At 38.2% G+C, this 19,733-nt stretch overlaps 1 protein-coding gene across 5 annotated transcripts in view; it reads right to left on the bottom strand.

Moving 5' to 3' along the window:
• Positions 1-19,733, bottom strand: part of KLHL32 (kelch-like family member 32) — a 99,465-nt gene that overhangs the window by 62,886 nt on the left and 16,846 nt on the right. For 2 of the 5 annotated variants that reach the window (XM_009889007.1, XM_009889012.1), the window contains exons 3-4: positions 12,658-12,765; positions 881-979 (exon numbers count right to left, since the gene is read on the bottom strand). The exons of 1 other annotated variant lie outside the window; for it this stretch is intronic. In XM_009889007.1, the coding sequence (XP_009887309.1) occupies positions 881-979; positions 12,658-12,765 (207 nt within the window). The remainder of the gene's footprint in view (positions 1-880; positions 980-12,657; positions 12,766-19,733) is intronic. 2 more of the 5 variants (XM_009889008.1, XM_009889009.1) reach the window with 2 other exon arrangements.

The following is a 19,733-nucleotide window of genomic DNA, read 5'->3' as shown; positions in this document are numbered from 1 at the left end:
TGAAGCTCTTAACATGAGATCCTGCAAGCCAATGGTACTCAGTAGCTCCGTGTGCTGCCAAGCACACTCAGACTGTTCAAAGGCAGTTATGCTGTTGGAAGGTGAGCGCGTATGGAGAGGATTGTGCTGACGTGCATTTCCATGCCCAACTGTTACACAGATACAGCCAACGCACCATATTTCAGAAACAATGCTGAAAAATCACAACAAAAAGGAAACAGTTCTGTAGAAATGCTATTGCCATTTTTTTTTAATAAGGCTTTTCACAGATACACATCAAAGCTATGTTCTTGCTACCATCGTGAGCCATCTCCTATACAAGCCAAGCACAAAAAAAAATATTTTACTGGATTCAGCGGTTTTTTTGCTTCATAATGAGAGCCCTAATGTTGATAATATTATCAGCATTATGGGCACAAGGCCAGTTGAGAATAAGGTGCCACTGTAATAAGCCCTACCCCTTCAGCGAGAGGAAGTAGTGCCCTGCAATATGCATCGATATTCTGTTGTGAACATTTATGCATCTGAATGCTTCACAATACTCACTCATGCTTGCAATGGGGAAATATTCAACATTTGGTAAACTGAGGCAGAAGAAAGCGAATTCTCTGGTACAGGTGGGAATCAAATTCTTGTGTGCTTATACTAATCAGTGGACCATACTTGTTTGCAGGACAGAAACAGACAAAATGGATGGAAGGAGAAAGCACCAACCACAAAGTGATACCCAAATTACACTCAAAATTCAGGTCTCCTGAAATCCAGTTTATTGCCATTTAGGTTACACCAGGCATTGTACTAACATTCTCCAGCTGAAATTAGGCTTGAAACAGAAGTTTACCAAAAAGAAATGGCTTATAATCAGGCAAAGAAGCCTCACCTGAATGAGATAGTGAGAACATAAACTGAGAAGCTCCAGCAGCTGCAAATGACTTCCAGCTGCTAGGACATCCTGTATCACCCCTGGTTCCAAGAGGATCTGTAAATAAGAAAATGGAAGGCTCGTCATGTAGAACTCAGAGTACTTGTAGAAAATACTACAGGCCTTTGTTATTTCAGACATTTAAGTCAACATAAAGAACAAAAAGAGTACAATTAAGCATACAGAAAAGTCTTTGCAGGATGGGGACAGAGTTTTTAGAGTTCACCTGAATTGCCCAAAGGATTTTTAAGCAGATTTTCCCGTGAGAGTCCATAAGCCACATTACCCCTAAATTCTTTAAAACTAAATACATGTTATTTATTTAAAAAGGAGATTTTTCAAAATAACAGTACCTCCTTTTGTTATCCATATACCTGGACACTTCTGGATATACTGATGAATCAGGCCAACAGAATTGACTCAAAAGTCTTCAGTATTAATATTATTCATGCTTGTAAAAAATATACAGACTAGGAACACCCTTCCCATTCTGCATTGTACCACTTCATAATTTTCAAAACCACTGTCTTCATTTTACAGAGCCAGGCTGCGAAGGCACAGAGTGAGCATGCTGCTGGGGAAGTGCCAGAAAGGGCTTAGAAACCAAGACTGATTATCCTGTCACTTGCTCACATGAAACTCCTACTCATTTCAATTAAAATCACGCACAGGCAGCAGCCAGGATAATTGGGCCTCAGCTCCAAGCCTGGTGTCTTGGGGTCAGCTTGTTAGAGCTTCCCTTTCAGGACACAAAAAAGTCTTTGGGAATACAGACACTGGTTAACTTCTTTTCAGCAACCACATTACAAACTATCCAAACTAATACTATTTAAATATAAGTGTTGCAGCATCCAACAGAAATCAGAAATGCATGACAAAAATTAATTTTTCAAAGATACTCAGTTTATTCAGTTTTATCCTTGTTGTATTTCCCCTGGCAACTTTGGTTTCACGCCACATGAGGTCAGTCTCTCACTGCTTCACAGAGAAGCAAAGCTTTTTTCAGATCCTTTTTCTTCTGCCCACACAATTTAGTTTTATCTCACAGCATCATTTATATGTCTCAAATACAGTGGAATAAGGAGGATGGCAAACAAAAGGAAAGACACTCATCTGCATCTTTCGGAGTTAAACTGTTTTTGAAGGAAATGAAAAAAACACGTATGCATTTCTTCAAGCAAAACCACAAATTATCTCCAACGTAATAGCTATATTAGGAGTAGGAGAGAAGGGGATTAGTTCTTGTTTACATCAAGAACTTATGTACATTGAGTTCTGTCAGTGCATGAAGTGCTTAAAGCTTGTGCAAATCACTATATATATTCATACTAGGTTTTAAGTGAACATATATGTAACTTACATACAGTATAAAAGTTCTTTATCTAGCCAGACAGACATATAAGGATCTTAATGTAAATGAGAATCAGGCCCAGCACAATCCAGGTTTTTGGCTGGTGCTAATGAGGTTGCTATGCATGATGAGAGGTTATAAAGGATTTCAGTTACAAAAATATCTCCAACAGGTATTAAAAAAAAAAAAAAAAAAAAAAAAAAGAGCAGCATTGTCAAATATTTTCAAGTGAGAACTCAAGGTCAGACAGAAAAAAAACAAGCTGGTTTAGACCTTGCAGTGTTGGTTATTCAGACATCATTTATACTGAGGAAGTTGTTGTCTGATGTCATATTACTTACTAAGTGCCAGCCACCAGCTTAGTAATGTTAAAGAGACAATATGAAGAGAACCAGAACCCTAAGCAGATTACTGCCTTGTAGGCATAGATAAACTATATTTAACTGTGATAATATTAATGTATTTTAAAGCTACAGCAATCCATTTACAAATAATACTAGTAGCATTATGAGATGAGAAGTAGGACAAGAGGCAAGGAGGGCGACTGGTTACTACCTAGAGATGATTTGCACAAAGTCAGCAACAAAAGTTCATTTGAAGGTGGCAAACACATTTCTTACGTGCTTTTCCATTTCTTACAGCTTTCCTATACCATGTAGATTTATTCTGCCGAGATAACATATTCATCTTTGTGTTTCCCAAGACAACTGAGGAAAGTCTATTTTGTCTCTTCCCAAGACCTTGTCTTAAATGGAACTATCTGAATTTTTATTCAATACTCATTTGGATATAGGCAAAAATACTAATTCATCTACGCTAAATGTTCACCATCGGCAAACTGCATGCTGGGGAAACCCACAAGAAAAAGAACAGTATGTGAAGAAGGAAGAAAATATTGCAAAGCTTCCTTCTAGTGAAAGTGGGGTAATTCACAATTATTCCACACCTCTTAGCTTCTATACATTAATACAATTACTTGATTTTTGTTAATTACCACCATAGCTGGTTTTATGTTATATAGGCCATCCAGCTGAATCTTAATAGTAAACGCACATAAATACCACTATATGCATATCGCACGTACATACAGTGACTGACTCTCCTCTGTCTAACCCTCAAAACAATAGGTCCGAGGTCTTCAGTGTGATGCTTATTGAAAATTAAGTAGTAAACTAAGATCTACTATGAATTCACACACATTATTTAGTGTGAAAACTAAAGAGAGAAGCTTAATCATTTACCCTACTCCATCCTCAAGCCAAGGGTTATGAGGCATAATTATCAGGGCAGAAACTTGGAGTAATTTGGAAACATCGACTTCAGACAAACTTTGCAATCTTCACCAGTGAAAGATGTGCCTTTTTATGATACATGCTATCTTAAGACTCGTTTCTGTGCTATTTGTCTATTAAGATAATTAGATGCAATTCAGGTATTGCACCTGGCTACATCTTGCAATCAATTCTCTATTTAACCCTTATTACTGAGGGTTAATTTTCATTATGCTCTCAACTTTTCCCTGGCTTGTGATGCTACCCAAGAAAATCAGCTTAACCACCTTCTCCCTGTCTACAATGGGCAGATCTTGCAGATTGCCTGAATAAATTCCTTTACCAAGCCACCAGGTCTGATGTACTACTTGTTTTCAAAGCTGATCTCCTTTGTCAAGCTATTTTTCTTCTCCCCGACAATGACTGTGTTTTCAAACAGGAATCCTGTTCTTCAAGGCAGCCATTCTACCCTCCATCATCCCACAAACCCTTCAGAAAGCATGCACTAAATCCAGTTCACTCCCTTTTGTGGTCAGATCCGTAAACCAAGGAATAGAAAGGATGCAAAAATTTGGTATTTCTTTGCAACAGAATGCTGAGTTCACAAGATCTAGAAAGGCAGATTACACAATTTCTTAGATCCACATTTCTTAGACATATAATTTAAATCTATACATAAATGCATCCATTTATGCTTTGTTGATATATTAAGGAAAGCTGCTCTGCAAATGCAAGACTTAAAAACTTTCTTAAATTAAACCTTAGCTTCTGAAGCATAATTCTGAGGCAGAAAGGGGAATTCTATAATCAGCCCCATGATCACAGGTACACATGGCCCTGAACAGCCCCGTGTACATCTACCCTCTGGGCAGCAGTTCTATAACTGAAATTCACTCCCCCTTCCCTCAGAATATCGCTCTTCCTTTCCCAACTCACCCTGCATCCCCTCCAATCCAGTACATCTTAGGACTCTGGGTAAGTGTGGAAAAGATTAACTGGGATCACACATCTTGGCTCTCTCTTCTGTGAGTTTTCTTTGAGAGACTTCTTGGCAACACAGAGCAACTAGCAGCTACGACTTCTTGGGCTAGGAGCAGTATATTGAACCACCATCCTTTCTCAAGGACAACTACTCATACCTCACCTCTACACTGCCCAGACTGAGAACATCCTCCTACTCTTTTAATGCCTCCTAACCCCCACAACCAACAAAAACAGTATAGGCCAACAAAAAAAAAAAAATTGTATGGCCGTAATAAAGGGGGCAGTAACGGACAAAAGAGAACAAGTAGGAAACTCCTTAAATTGTCCTTCCCAACAAAGAACCTTACAGCCTGAGGGAGAAGGTAAGGTTCAGGTTAACTATCACCTCTATTGAGTCTCATGAGGTTTATATCCGGGAAGAACAATGAGATCATTTAATCTATTCCCTGTTTATTGCAGGCAATTATATTTCATACAGACACTTTTAAAGACACTAAACTAAAGCTACTTTAGGCCCAAGGAGGATAAACTGTGTGCCCAGACAAAGATGGAGAGATTGAGGATGTACTTCTATCACCTTCATTCCAGCTACTCATTTATACCCCTGTAGTTCCTTCTCATTTCCACACAGCTGCTTGTGGGGCCATGGAATAAGTGAGGTGGCGGCATGATTCACATTAAAAATAAACCAGCGTTATGCAATAACAGTAAGGAAATATGTAATGTTGTGTCAGAAAATTCTAGAAATTAAACCATATGGAATTTAACACAGAAAACAAGAAAAAAAAAAGTACTAAGATTCCTGCCAGTCTAATGCAAAAAAAAATTCCTTCTTGACTTCACTTGCAGCGATCAGTATTTCAAACAAGACAGGCATCTAACAAAAGTACCACTTGTTTTTCCCCTCTGGAGACCATTCTGTGTGCTTCAGAGCAATCAAAAAACCTAACTTTTCTTTTAGAGCAATTTAGACTGCATTTCACTCACAACCAGTTAGCAGTTCTGCCTGTCTCCCTGTTCATTTGTGCTTGAGTTAAATCCCGAGCTCCTTGCACGTTTAGAAGTGCTGCTTCAAAAAAGCGTGAGCAGGGGAAGAATGTTCTAGTCCCCTGCAGGCAACTGCCCAAAGCCCTGGCATGTAATGATGATAGCACTTGTTACAAAATCCAGATGTCTCATTAGCCAATGCCAGAAGGAATCATGTGTCATAATATTTTTCCAGAAAATGGAATTAAAATCTGTGGTAAATGCACAGTATATAAATCATAGAATGTATTGAGGTGGAAGGCATCCATAGGATGTTCCTTGCAGGACTACCTAAAACTAAACCATATGGACTAAGAGTGTTGTCCAGATGCTCCTTGAACTGTGACAGGCTTGGTGTTGTGACCACTTCCCTGGACAGCCTGTTCCAGTGACCAAGCACTCACTCAGTGAAGAATCTTTTCCTGAGGACCAGCCTGAACTTTCCCTGATGCAGCTTCATACCATTATGATGTAAGTACCATTATTATAAGTAAGACTCCAAGCAAATTCACTATTTTCTGGGAAGATGTTTCATTACTTTGATGACTTTCAGCTCTAGAAAAGCTGTCTTGTCCATAGCTTGATACCTTTCCAGAACAAATAACATTAAACATTTAACTTTTTCTGCAATAAACCGTATAAACTGACTTAATTAAGCTCTGTATTATTCTAAGCCTTCCGGGCAACCTGTAGCTGAACTATGAAGCTAACACCTAGTAGCTGTAACCTAGTGTTAGGCATAGAAACAAGATTATCCTCCTGATAGAAGTAAAAAAGGAAATGTCCAAAATTAAGTATCAAATTTATATTTTTTGCTTTGAAATTGCACTGAAAAATGACATTGAGTATTTACAGTAAGACATAGTCCTGCTGTAATCAGTTTTCCGTGACCTTGGCATGTTGCCCCTGGTAGAAAAGAATGAGGATAGCTGAAGTCACTTTTGCTAGGGACACCAGGCAGTTTAACCAAACTCTGATTTATTTTGACTAAAAGGGAACCAGTGGAAATGCTACACACAGGACACGAGGGGTCACATACCCAAAAAATCAAGCATCACAATACAGCTTTGCAATACACCTCATCCACAAGTGAGCTAGAAAGGATTAACAGAACAAGAGGTGCTAAGATATTGATAGCTGTCTCCCCCTGGTCTTGACTGAAAATGGCAGACAAAATACTGGTTGATCACTAGAAAAAACTGTCAGCATCAAACAAGGTGGGATTTGATGAGAAATGAAGGCCAAGATTCTATAAAGCAGTCAAAGCAATTACCAGGAGAAACAGTTGTACTTAAAAATATTTATTTCTACTTTATCTGAGAAGACCTTCCACTCATTCATGTTTTTTGTTAAAAAATAACTAAGGTGAAAGAACAATTTCACAAAGGAGCTGTAAGATAATACTTTACCTAACCACAGGTTTGTGTGTATGAATTTGAAAAATCACCAGATGGTACTCCTACCAGTTCATGAAACCTGTTTGGTAAACTGATAGTAGCTGTTACAGGATGACAGTTTTTAAACTGAATACAAGGTAAAGTTAGTAAACAAAGGCAGTAATTCAATAGGACTCAAATTGATAATGCATTACAAGAATATTGAGAGCAACCCAATCACATGAAATGACAATATATGTGAAAATACTACGAAGTTCTATATTTGTATCTGGAATAATATACTGATATTACCTTTCTTAAAGGCTGCTGGTATGTTAGCATTTTGTACTAAAAGAAAATCTGTTAAATATGCTAAGAAACAGAAAAAGTTTAAAGCTTATTTTCAAATCATTACAAATGCAACTTAATATGTGGCTTTCAGGCAAAGGAAATATTTCAACATTCTATAGGCAGGGTGTAAGGCTGTGTTAATCGTGGGCTAAGAAGATACCACAGGACAAATTACCCCAAAGTTCACTTTTGAAGAAAGACCTAAACATAAAACATCTCTTATACAAGGGCTGCCTCACTGGTTCTTTCTTTTCAGCCTTGGTAATTCAGAATAATTTTGTAACTTTAAGAAGACAACTTAATTTCTATTAAAACAGAAACAAAATATTATGGTTTAGAAAAAGAAAAGAGAGACCAGCCAGTTAGGAAAACAGGACTTGGTTAGGAGAACTCGGTATTAAGGCCTAGTAAAGCTGCTGGTTTGCTGTGGTGTCTTTGGAAAGTTTTTTTCCCCCAAAATAAGTTCCTGTCTATGATGCAACAAAGTAAGAACAGTCATCACTTGCTATTGTAATGTGTTTTGAGGTCCTCAAATAAAATTCTATCTAAATGCAAAATATTTCTATTACCATAGACTAAAGACATATGATTGAAGATAATTACAAAGAAGAAAGATCCAAGTCAGCAAAGCATTTCAGTATACATAGGACTCCAACTGGGTATTTGTATTTTTCTGGAATTAGGATCACAGTCATCTACTGCAAAATTAAATCCAATGTTTTTGCACAATTCTTCTTTCTTGAAATTATACCGCAGTGCCTCTCAGCTGATTCAAATGATGGTATCACTTAGATTTTACATGTGTGCATCAGTTCAACATAAATTATTATGTAGTTTGCTGGACCTAAATTTGAGGAGGAATGCAAGAGCCTCATCTAAAATGAAGAGCCTCAAAATTTCAGTTCAAATCACTTACTCAGTCCTGCAGTAATTACAGTTTGTAAGAGCCTGTTTTCAGCACTGAAAATTTCAGATGCCCAAAGGTTTTCTTTTGATCAACAGCACCTTCTCTTGTAATGACGAGTAACTCACCACCCAACTAGACTGGCCTATTTAGGGGCTATCTCATTCCTCCAAATAAGATTATGCCTCTTGGTAACAGAAGAGTTAAAAACAAACAAACAAAATAGTCAAAAAGTGCAGGCAAGAGTGCCCGTGACTCTCTAACCCAGTGGTTAAGACTCTCACTTTGACAGAAGGAATTGTGAGCTCCAAACTCTGCAGCAAGAACTGTTTCTCTGTATTAATAAACTAAAATATATAGTTCCTGTATTGATTGTACTTCTTCCATTTCCCTTCAATGCACATCTGACACTTGCAGAATGCCCCTGTAAGGATGAAGAGCGAGTAATCTGGTCACTGAGACTCTGGCCTGGCCTTATTGTTGCCAGCTGTGAAGTAAATAAGAGAATGACCTTAAAACCCTTTTATGAAGAAAAGATATGTCAGCTACAACAGAAAAAGAGTCAACTACAACAGGAAGAGTTCTATCTCTGAATTCTGCATATGGACATTACATGGCAAAATGCCTACAGCCAAAAGGGAATATATTTAAGACATTTTTTTTGCTAAAGATTTCATTATTAGAGGATTATCCAGAATCTAAATGCATAGGAAAAAAACCCACCAAATTCTGTTGTTACTCCTTTTGTTAAGTTTTTACTTATTTCTATACCAACATTTCTTTCTTTGTGATGATTACGGACCATAGTAATGGATTAATTCATTTGGAATTATGATATTATTTATACTTGAGTTTTGCAAAACCTTTTTCTTCTGTTGAACAATCAATTTTCCCTTAAAAGCAAAATATTTCCAGCAGTAATTACGATAAGGCACTGTCTGCCTAACTAGACAGGAAGATGAAGTTTGTCTTTTAAGTCCATAGGCATATTTCAAATTAGAAAGAAAAAAAAGACAAGAATGACAGAGTTTCATTTCAGATTGCAATGTCATGCTAAAAATTAAATTTCTTAATTTTTATAACTTTCAAAACCTGCAGGCATCAAATATTGCCATCATGCAATATTAAATATTTCCACCAGATGTCTCCAATATATTATTTTACAGGGAAATTACATTTGTGTTACTACACTTCAAAATGAACACAAGTTTGGCAAAGTATTAAAGAAATAAAGAGAAGAAACCTGAAAATAAATATTTATCTGTTTAGACATGGATACCTTAGCACTTTCCCTAAATTGTTGTCAGTTCCACAGTGTTCCCTAAAGAAATAGCAATTTTTTGCACCAATATTTTGGCCAAACATGTTAAAAAAAAATAAAAAAATTCATGGCTTTCACTTGAGTTCATGGCTTTTACTTTTAAGAGGCACATCAGATCACGTCTTGATACCCACATTTTCAGAGCAATATGAGGCTGTTATTGGCACGAGTAAGTTTTGGATTACTAAGAAATAATTTGTTTGTTTGCTTTTTAAATCAGAAAGAGTTTGCAGACCCAAACTAAAGACGACTCTGTTTTCAGAACTCTCTCTGATGTAAGCATGCAGTAATCCAGTTATTTATTAATAGCCTTTGTGGATTACTCCCACTCATTACCTTGAAACGTTCAAACAGATTCTGTCAGCCTGAGTCAGTACATAACCAATGCTCAATACTTACAACCCAGCGCCAGAAGAGAATTTCAAGGACAAAAGGGAAAATTTGACATTGCTAATTCTCAGACCTGCATATCACTGAATTATGCTTCAAAGGCATCTTTATAAGAGAACTCCTACAGAATCCTCCCCATTTTTCTGTGCTTCAAAGTAGCACATGGTGTACCTGACAGACACGACAGAGCAAACTTCGCCTTATAATCACTTACATATATGAGCAACTATAGATACATGCACACCTGTATTTAACTCAAGAAGCCCACTCATTTATTCAAAGTAGATCATACCTGAAAATAAAAGACTCAAAAGTCTCTAAAGGAACAAGGATAGAAGGCACATATTTTTTACTAGGGAACTGAGGACATTATCCTGGAAGCAATGTGGGGTGGACTGTTGGCTTACATAAAAGCCAAATTCATCCTTTCAAGGTTCTCAACGTATTTTACATAGGTTTATTACACTTTGAATTTCACTGAAATAGAGGGGAGTATATCTCTATTCACAGCAGACAGGATGGGTCAGATAGAAATTAATTACAACCCATCTTCTCAAAAGATACTTCCATTTCGCAACGACAGTTCTCTCGTCAGAATAATTGACCTATAGTTTCAAATTACTAAGATACAGGTTTCCAACAGCACAGGAGACATTCAATTTTATCTATCAAAACTTCCAACTGAAAGAACAAAAAGCATATCAATGACAACTTATGTACTGAGATCCTCAGCCAATTCAGTAATATAGCATGGCATCTGTCTTTTATTCATATCAAAGAAATCTTTGAACAGCAGAAACACAGAAATTTCAAGTGCTAATCTCTAAGGCCAATGTTGAAGTATAACCGTTGTGTGGGCTGGTGACAAAAATAGCTCCTTTAGAACAGGTAAAAAAAATTGTTTCCTTATTTCTATTTAATTCCCTTTGAAAAAAATTTAAGGCCATATATTCATGTTATGGAAGCACATGCCTTAGATTTGTACAACTCAGCAACTCTTCCTGAATAATGTAATATGGATTTAAGCTTTCCTTTTCAAAATTAATTAAAAAATATACATCAATGGATTCAATTGTTGTAGCAGTATTTCCAGAAATAGTTTGGTTATCTGGTCTCTAAATTGAAGAGACATGGATTCGACAAATGGACCACTCGGCGGATAAAAAACTGGCTGGACAGTCGCGCTCAAAGAGTTGCAGTCAACAGCTCGATGTCCAAGTGGAGAGCAGTGACAAGTGGCGTTCCTCAGGGGTCGGTACTGGGACCTGTACTATTCAACATCTTTGTCACGGACATGGACAGTGGGGTCAAGTGCACCCTCAGCAAGTTTGCCAATGATACCAAGCTGTCTGGCGAGGTAGACACGCTGGAGGGGAGGGATGCCATCCAGAGGGACCTGGACAGGCTGGAGAGGTGGGCCCAAGCCAACATCACGCAGTTCAACAAGGCCAAGTGCAAGGTCCTACATCTGGGTCGGGGCAATGCCAAGGACAAATACAGGCTCGGCAGGGAATGGCTGGAGAGCAGCCTTGAGGGAGAAGGACCTGGGCGTGCTGATTGACCAGAAGCTCAGCATGAACCAGCAATGTGCAATTGCAGCCCAGAAGGCCAACCAGATCCTGAGCTGCATCAGAAGTGTGGCCAGCAGGTCAAGGGAGGCAATTCTGCCCCTCTACTCCACTCTTGTGAGACCCCACCTGGAGTACTGCATCCAGCTCTGGAGTCCCCAACATAAGAAGAACATGGACCTGCTGGAGTGTGTCCAGAGGAGGGCCACGAGGATGATCTGAGGGCTGGAGCACCTCTCCTTTGAGGAGAGTCTGAGAGAGCTGGGGCTGTTCAGATCTTATTGCGGCCTTCCAGTACCTAAAGGGGGCCTACAGGAGAGCTGGGGAAGGACTTTTTACTAGGTCATGTAGCGAGAGGACAAGGGGGAATGGATATAAACTGGAAGAGGACAGGTTTAGATTAAACAGAGGTGTCCCTGCCCATGGCAGGGGGGTTGGAACTCGATGATCTTCAAGGTCCCTTCCAACCTAAACCATTCTATGATTCTATGATCTAGAATTTTAGAGTCAAAGCAAAAAATAGCTGGGTGTTCTGTGCTCGCTATCCATGAACTCTGAACTGAGATGAAGTCATACAGCAGCACTGTTCAGGTGTTCAGTGCAAAGATATGACAGGTCATATACACTTTTTTGGGAGCAGAGGGAAGAGGAGCATCATTCTGCATTTTCTGAAGTAGCATAACATGATACATAACCTGCTATCATAAAAAGTGCTACAGTAAAGATGTATAGTACCTATAAGCATTTACCAAGATGCTTGGACTGCATCTGTCCAGAAAGTAAGAGACTACTTTTCCCCTCAATTACATAATTTGTCAAATACAGCAGAGTATATAAATATTTATTATTAGGAAAACACCTCGGCTATTTTCCCTTTCTTTAAATTTAATTTAGAATGCAGAATCAACTCACATTAAGTTTCTATGAACAGCCAGGTCACCACAAAAGGGGCATACAAGTTCTACATGGTTCACTACCTGGCAACAATGCACATAAACAGTGTTTTTATCAGATAATACCTCTAAAGAAAACAAAACAAAACAAAAAATATATGAAGCCAGTAAGATCTGTTAAATCTTGTCCTGGGCAGTACACAAGAAAAATAATTTCTGGTACCTCTGTAAAGGTCATTTTCAGTTTTTATTGCAGTTTGCTTTCATTTTTGTCTCTTAATTTGAAGAGCTGTACAATACCTGTCCAGTATATGCAAAGTCCAGGGCTTGTTTTAAACCGAGGCTTGTGACACCATGCAAATTCACCTCATGAGCTTCGCTTTCAACCATGCAGAGACTGAACATTGCCTATGGAAAGTAAAGAAATGTTATTAACCATTAAAAACAACACCCAGTGAAGGTCCAGGAAGAAGAGGACTTTTTTCCACCTTCACCAACCTTTGTTTTTCCTTGGATAAGAATTCTAAATAGCAACAGACTTGCAAGTTAGAATGAGATCTATACCAAGTTTTCAGTACTAACTCCATAGCAATCAATCTTGCAACTGAGTCCTTTTGTCAATAAATGCAAAAACTTATTCTGGAAAAACTGAAACAAATCCCTTTGGTCCATGTGTATATAGTTCTTAACTAAGTAATTCAGGTGAAATCAATGGAAAGAGTCATACAATGAGTTATCATTCAATAAAAAATATAAAAAAAATCTGGATTCTGGGGGGGTGGAGGGAATCTACACAAGCACCTCTAGAAATAATACTCATGTATAGTATCATTATATATAGGAAGGAACAATAAGCCATACACAATTATTTGCATGAAAAGAAGAGGCACTTAAAACACCAGCTTTTATAAGCAATCCTTTCCCAATTAGCATCTCGGACCAGAATGCGAACAATTTAATACTCAAGTTATCGAATGAGGAGGAAGCATGGAGACGCAGTCACCTAAACTTACAGTCTCCCCAGTTATTGCCCCAGTTTCTCCGATCATAAACACTAAACGGAAGATTTGCAAGGTGCTATGGAACTTCCCTGAAAATAACATTGAGGAGAGCAACTGTCCCTTTCATCCAGTCTTACCTTCCAGATCACCAGTCTTCATTGCCTCCCTGGACTGAAACAACCCTGCTCAGTCTCTGGATCCTTGTAGGAATCTTTTTATTCCCATCTCTGTTAAACTCAGACTCTTGTCTTTGTCCCTTGCTCTTCCCTCCCAGCCTGCACTCCCACTGAGTACCCCTACTTACCACTCTTCCCCTCCTCTTACCATTCCCATTCACTATTCTTTGTAACTCTCCCACACATTTTTTTAACAAAATATACCACTCACAGTCTTTAGACAGTAAAATGCAAACAAATAAACTGAACAGTTCTATAATCTGTCATTGCTGAAGAGACTCTAAACTTATTCCCAGTTGGTTTTGTGCCAAACTTAATGCCTCTGTGGAGGCTACCGAACTTCACCTTGGAGAACTCCAGCAAAGAAGCACTTCTTATGAACATACCCTCTGCTACTTCTGTCTCTACTCTGGCTGATACCTGCAGAAGCCGAGGCAGTCAACAAGCACACTGGATTTCATACGTGCAGCCTGTCCACCAAACACTGCTGAATTTAATTGAAAAAATAAGCCCTAACCCCTCTAGCAGTTTAGCACATAGCATTCACCCAGACCCAGGTGGCTTCTTTCAAGAACCAAACATTTCCTGCAAATAAGTAATTTCTTCTGAAATGTTAGTACTTTCATCATTAAAACACCATAATTTGACATAAATCTGTTGCCCGGAAATAATCCAGTATAAGCAAGAGTGGCATTTATCACATGGTCACTCCTTGTATTTTTTCAATTTCTATTTCAATAAAGTGATATCATGGCTTCTTTCTAACTGGCAACAGAAAAGAAGTGTCAAATAGTTTAAAAGGTTTATCAAACAAATCTAGTGAGACACAACCATGAAATACATACCTAGATAGAAAAAAAAAAAAATTTCTAACAAGTTTAGACACTTGTCTAATTCCATTAAAAATGTAATCAGAGTTGGACATTTCATTGTCATTCAAATGTATCAAATGAGCTCTAATAGCTACTGTGTGCCTTCAGGCCTTGCCAGGAGCTGCAAGGTACCCATCAGTCACCTGCTCCTTGCAAAAGCAGACCTGCAGTTTGTGTCTGGAAGAGAAAAGCTTCTCTTCTCAGAAATTCACTACTAAATAAACTTTTTGGATAATATTCCTTTCATACACCAACTCCTAAATAAAGACAATAAAGTCTCAAAGCAACATATGTCTACATATGGGTAGATTTGCGCACCTTCTATATACTCAGTTCCGTCCCAGAGTGCCAGCAGAAAGGCCAGAAACGCTCAGCGATACAAGATCCTGCACACTCTACATTATCGGACTGTGCTACAGCAACTGTCTGTATACCATCTATGTGTACACAGGCACCATCAGAAGACAGTGTGGTTACTAATAAAGTTTCTATTCTGATCAAAGGCTGATGTCCCGCACAACAGGTTAAGCTTACACATACAAAGAAACACTTAACTGAATCTCATCTGTAGACCGTGAATCACTTCTATGAAGAACCGGTGGAGTTTTTCTTTGTAGAATTACTAACTTTACCTTTAAGAGACTATTCTATCGTACCACAGAGATTCCAACATGGTCCTTACACAAGGTTTATTACTACACCTAACTTTGTAAACTCAGGAGGATCAGGCCTCTAACTCAGTCACTGCCCATAATCATCCACAGCATTCAACAAACACAGCCTCTAGCAGAGCTTTGACTTCCTGCCAATGAGCACTCTCCAAGATGATGCCTAGGGATAACTCAAGCCATGGCTGTTCCAAATAGCATGGACAAAGCCAACCTGTCTGCAGAGAGGAGAAGGTTTAGCCATATGAACATGAGCCATACTGTGCCGGTCGCTTTTAGGGCCAGAAAACAAGCCCTTATACATCTTATTTCCTCGTAGAGGCATAGTCTAATAGTGCAATGGGCTATCAGAACTGTAGCTGCCAGTAAGCCATAGGACTATGGCTCTGCATGCCACCTACTATATGGAGTTATTTTTCTCTCATACTATTCTTCGAGTATGCTGTGGAAGTCTTTGAGTATGAACTACATTTATTTTTCAGGAGGCAAGGCCAAAGAATTTGATCAAATGATAAGATCTGCAATGGTCCTCAGACAGTTCACATTCAGCTGAACTAGATTAGCCTCCAGGAAAGTAGTCTCCCACACAGACGAACCTAGTACTGCTCAGTGATCCACACTGCCTTCACCAGCAGGCAAGTTTCCTTCTCAGCCTGATAATTTAAAGGTTTAATCCAGCATGAAAAAAATCTGTTCAATCATAGGCAGAAACTGGGCTCAAACTCAATCTTTAATTTGCACTGCTGTACTTGAATATTGCAGTTTTAACTGTAGAAACATATGGATCGTTAAATTCTGGCTTGAGACTTCACCAATACCTGGAGAATGAGTTACTGTTGGGCTGTCAAACTCCGATTTCAGATGCATCTCTGAAAAAGCTCTGCGGTTTTGTGAGCTTAAATAGATCCAGTCATGCTTTTAATGCAAGGCTAGTAGCCTACTTTATTTTTCCCTTGGGTACATTACAAACAAAGCACTAAGATAAACATCTCAGGTGAATGTACAAGCAACAGACAAGAAAAAGAACAAAATATAAAATATTTGGACAAGTGCACAATTCAAAGTGAAACTTACCAGAAATGTTACCAAATTTGGCTAAGCATGAGATGTTAATTATTTTAGTTATTATTTTCATTCAAAATGCTAGTATATCTTACTTTATTTTAAAGTACTTCCACTTGGACAAAATAAAATCTTCTTTGAAAATGCCTCATTTCTCCTCCAAGACCTTCAAGATAGTGGGCAGTACAAGCTGCCAATATGTTAAACAAAGATCCCTTTTATAATAAAACCCATGGTGCGAGGGCTTATCTTTTCTTCCATTTCCTTTAAATATCCAGGCCTTGTTCTGCCATCCAATCAGTCAATAAGCCAGCATTGTGGGAAATTAAGTGATTGTTTAAATCCTGATGTTTTAGTCAGGATCTTGATTAAGTAAACCAATTCCCCAAAAGAAAAAGAAACACAATCCACTTGCCATGCTGTGGCACCTGCTCCAAAACTCAAGTTTCAACATCCTGTCACAACTGGATATATTCCATTTGTGGAATTCTACCTGAGTTCACACTTGTTTAAAAAGCTAAAAATTAGGATGGCCTTACTTTTGTGGGGCAGGCAGACACTTTATTAGCTGTAAAAAGAGAAGGAAGGGAGGAATCAATCCTCCATTCTTCTTCTAATCTTGGTCTGAAACAGAAACAAAGCTAGAGATCTATTCCCAAAGGAAAAAAACCAAAACAAAGTACACAATCCCTGGATAAAAAGAATCAAACCATAAAATAACTGTTAGATTCTTGAAAATTTGACTTCAAAGTAACATGGCAAGTTGGTGGGCGTTTAATAAACAGCACACTTGCATGCAGTTTCACCGCTTTGCCCTCAGCAGCCAAAAGCACCTTTATAAAATGGTTTCTTCTGCAAACATAAAACACAAAAGACAACAAGAGCTCAAAACTGAATGACACACAACAACAGGGTGACTACGCTCAGATGTGATCAGATCTGATGTAACCGGGCAAAATAGCCTGAGTAAAAGATGCTTAGCACAGTCATTGGGTTCAACTTTCCATGCTCAGTTTTTGCTGCTGCTTAGCTTTCAAATGCAAAATGGGTGTAAAATACCACGAAATCAGAATAATATATTACTGTTAAAATAAGTATGAGATAAAAAAATGTCTAGATACACCGATTTTATCATTCAAGCAGCAGTGCAGAAATGTGTACAGGCTCCCTAACAGCATACAACTTCAAGAACAGATACCAAGGTCACAGAAACACAAGATGATATTCAAAATCTCCAAAATACAAATTGCTCACTGTCGCAATGGTAAGGTAAATGATTGCTCCTTGCCTTTGAGTCATTTTCTTACTTACATGTGCCATATCCATGAGAGTAATGAGCTTGTCCTCATTTGTACACATGAATCTTACAGCCATGTCAGGCACAGCAAGCAATAAATCATCACAAAACCACTTACCCAAGCTGTATGATATTTTACACAAGTACATTCTTTCAGTGAATTCTACAGAACTTAGTGGCCTTTTAAAGGCAAGAAACAGAATCAAAACATAAGCAGCCTCAGTAAACAGGTAAATGAATATAAAAAGAGCAAATAGTTATGCTGTTAAAAAACAAATACAGTAATAAAAAATGTAAGTTATTTACTGCTATGACCTGGGGAAACAAACTGGAGTTTTTATTATTGAGCTTCTATAGGCTTTCTGCTGGGAGTTAAAAAAAAAATACACATTTTGAATACTGAGGTAACGACTGGATTCTACTTTAAATCTGCACAAAACCTGTTTAACATTTAAGAGCTGTTTAAAGGATATTAAAAAGTCATTAAATGAACAACAATGTGATACATTGGGTAAATACTGGATAGAAGGGAAATTGGTAAAATGCCTGGAAACTTGGAAGAAAAGGAGAGGAAATTGTCATCAGGGCCTGTAATAACAGTATCTGAAGTTAGGTAGCTGTATAGCAAAAGTAAGTAAAAGTGTTTTCTGGCTAATCAATAGATAGAAATAGACATGTTTAGACACCAATCTACAGACCTTAGTAGGACAAAATATCTTTTCTACTCTAACTGTAGAGGAAGCCTAAACAGTTACCTTAGCCTAGATGCCTAAAATAGGTGAAAACATTAATCCTAAGAGTGAAGGGTTGAGTGAACTGAAGAATGAAAGTTGAAGAGATAAGAGTGACTTGTGTCCTTTTAATGTATTCATTTTAGGAGAACAGAAGAACTTCTAAAGATGAGTATTTCTAGAATGAGAGCTACAAACCACGACAGCAATAATAAACTGAGAAATGTTTGCACCTGTAAGTTTGTTTCCTGTGACAAATTACTATATGTAAGATCCAGAGTTTTCTTTCACTTCTCTGAACTCATGTAAAGTGATTTCCAGTTTAAAAGCCTTTGGTGAGTGGGTCTCCAAAAAAAAAAAAAAAAAGTTACAGATCATTGAGAGGCTGAATACCACACAAAATGCCTTCAGCTTGCCTATCTTGACCTTCTTATGCTCATCCCTTACTTTGACATCAGCCCCTAGCCAACTTTTCTGTTATGTTCCAAATGGGACATGAGCAAATAACCGTTTAAACTACTGCCTTTAAGAAATACCCTGGGTCTTCTAGGAGTAAAGTACATGGTTCCAGTGCACAGCAATTACCCCTAAATATCTCAAAGTTCCCTCAGCAAGATTGTGAAAAGACATTTATCATTATCCATTTTTCCTTGATTCAACTCTAAATGCAGCTTTCAAAAGAAATCTAAGCTTTCAAAAACCAGAAAATAAGCCGAGTTTACTACAGCAACCTACAGAACCCAAAAAGCTACAGTTCCAAATTTCCTCCCTCTGTTTTCTCAAACGTAACTACCAGCAGCCCTAGTTCCAAGTCCACTACTATAAAAACAAACATTTGAACCTTCCCACCAATACATAGCTCTGACCTACACAAATTCTTGTTCAACCACAGACTTAGCAGTACATAGCAAGCACAATAATGAAGTCCTGGGATACTTCAGAATCACCTCCATTAAAAGCTGCGTTCACATGATGTTCATAGGGTTTCAGCAAGGCCAACCTTGTTTTGCACAACACAATGACATTATCTCAGCTCAGTCCATCTCCCACTCAGCTTACCCTGCCACCTTTCATCCTTGACTCTAACTGGCAGTCGAAAGCTTTTGCAACCCACGTGCAAGAGGCTGCCTTTACGTTCAGCTGTTGATCTTGCATGGCTGTCCAGAAAACTGACACATTCTGTACTGTAAAGTGCATACACATTTGCTGCACTTCCTCACAATCACCACCAGATAGGGAGAGTGGAAAGTTGGCACACAGTGATCTAGCATTCTTGTAGTTCCTTTCATTGCACCACGCTCAAAAAGATGAACGCCCAGGAAGTCAAGATGAACTAACAGCGAGTTAAGCACATGAGCTTTCTCATATCTAAGTTAGTACAGAGAGCTGTGTTACAACTCACTCCTACTTTTCCTACTAATTACCAACTATATTGTAAGCACTCTGGTCAAATGTTACGGGAAAAAAAGTCTTATCATTCTTAACATAAATTAAGCCTTAAGTATGCCATCCCACCCAGCCTGTTATTATTGAAGCTGAGTTGTATAGGAAAAAAATAAAATGCACCAA

The sequence above is a fragment of the Charadrius vociferus genome, unplaced genomic scaffold (genome assembly GCF_000708025.1).
Source record: "Charadrius vociferus isolate BGI_N301 unplaced genomic scaffold, ASM70802v2 scaffold166, whole genome shotgun sequence".
NCBI lineage: Eukaryota > Metazoa > Chordata > Aves > Charadriiformes > Charadriidae > Charadrius > Charadrius vociferus.
The sequence above is the reverse complement of the archived record's forward strand: the minus strand, read 5'-3'. Positions and strand labels throughout refer to the sequence as shown.